Below are 1,431 nucleotides of genomic sequence, written 5' to 3'. Positions count from 1 at the left end.
AAAAAAAAACCATATTTATAAAGCTCATATCCTGATATCCACATCCTCCTTTGTCGTCTTCCTCTCTCTTATTCTTTCACTCTTTACTCACAAAATTCATCAATTCATTCATGGATTGTAATAATAATAATAATAATGAAATCAAACCCAATGAAGCCAAGGTATTAATATTATTATTCTTCGTATTCTTATAATTATAATTAATTTCTGATTTAATTTCATGTTTTGTGTAGAAAGTTGTTCCTATACACACATGGATGCTAATATCCCACTTGAAGTTATCCTACAACATGCTCCGGCGACCGGACGGCACCTTACGCCGGGAACTCGCCGAGTTTCTCGACCGGAAAGTCACCGCCAACGCCACTCCGGTCGACGGTGTTTACTCCTTTGACGTCGTTGACCGTGACACCGGTCTGTTCAACCGGGTTTACAAATTCGCCTCGCCGGAAAATGAATCAGTCGCCGGAGTTTTGGACTTTGAGAACCCGTTAAGCACGACGGAAATCGTTCCGGTTGTTTTATTTTTCCATGGTGGGAGTTTTACGCATTCGTCTGCGAATAGTGCGATTTACGACACGTTTTGTCGGCGACTGACGGGGTTTGTTCGAGGTGTGGTGGTGTCTGTTGACTACCGACGCTCGCCTGAGCATCGGTATCCGTGCGCTTATGAAGACGGCTGGCGAGCCCTGAATTGGGCTCAGTCCAGACCGTGGCTTGTAAGCGGTACGGATGGTAAAGTTTATGTTTATTTAGCTGGGGATAGCTCTGGTGGGAATATAGCACATCACGTGGCACATCGTGCTGCCATGTGCCACGTGGATGTGATGGGTAATATATTATTACACCCGTTATTTGGGGGTGAAGAAAGGAGAGAGAGTGAGAAAATATTGGATGAGAAATATTTTGTGAGGTTAAAAGATAGGGACTGGTATTGGCGGGCGTTTTTGCCCGAAGGGGAAAATAGGGATCATCCGGCGTGTAATGTTTTTGGTCCACGTGGTGCTGACTTGACGGGTGTTAAGTTTCCAAAAAGTTTGGTTGTTGTGGCCGGGCTTGATCTTGTTAAGGATTGGCAATTGGAGTATGTGAAAGGGTTGGAGAAAGCCGGGCATGATGTGAAGCTTTTGTTTTTGGAGAAGGCGTCGATCGGGTTTTATTTCTTTCCGAATAACGAGCCTTTTTGCACATTGATGGCGGAAATGAAGAGGTTTTTGGAAAATTGAATTTGAGAATGAAGAAGATGACATACACATATACACAACAAAATATTTTGATGTCTGTAAGGCCTTAAACGATGCTAACTTTGAAGAACAATGACGGTGCTTGTTTGTAACATAAAGTAATGTTGTAGGAGGTTTTATTTTTGCTTAATGATCTATTACAAGTATGTATAAAGTTATAAGTTAGATTGTTGATTTTTACATCTTT

The 1,431-nt window shown here is 42.0% G+C and overlaps 1 protein-coding gene across 1 annotated transcript; it reads left to right on the top strand.

The window, feature by feature from the left end:
* Positions 1–1,412, top strand: LOC143534126 (gibberellin receptor GID1B-like). The gene is made up of 2 exons (XM_077028702.1): positions 1–161; positions 234–1,412. The coding sequence occupies exons 1-2, from the start codon at positions 111–113 to the stop codon at positions 1,224–1,226; spliced, it is 1,044 nt and encodes a 347-aa protein (XP_076884817.1). The 5' UTR covers positions 1–110; the 3' UTR covers positions 1,227–1,412.
* The last annotated feature ends 19 nt before the right edge of the window (positions 1,413–1,431 follow it).

This window comes from Bidens hawaiensis, unplaced genomic scaffold, assembly GCF_021521415.1.
Source record: "Bidens hawaiensis isolate Kalapana, Puna unplaced genomic scaffold, B.hawaiensis_p1.1 tig00010069_1, whole genome shotgun sequence".
Lineage (NCBI taxonomy): Eukaryota > Viridiplantae > Streptophyta > Magnoliopsida > Asterales > Asteraceae > Bidens > Bidens hawaiensis.
The sequence above is the reverse complement of the archived record's forward strand: the minus strand, read 5'-3'. Positions and strand labels throughout refer to the sequence as shown.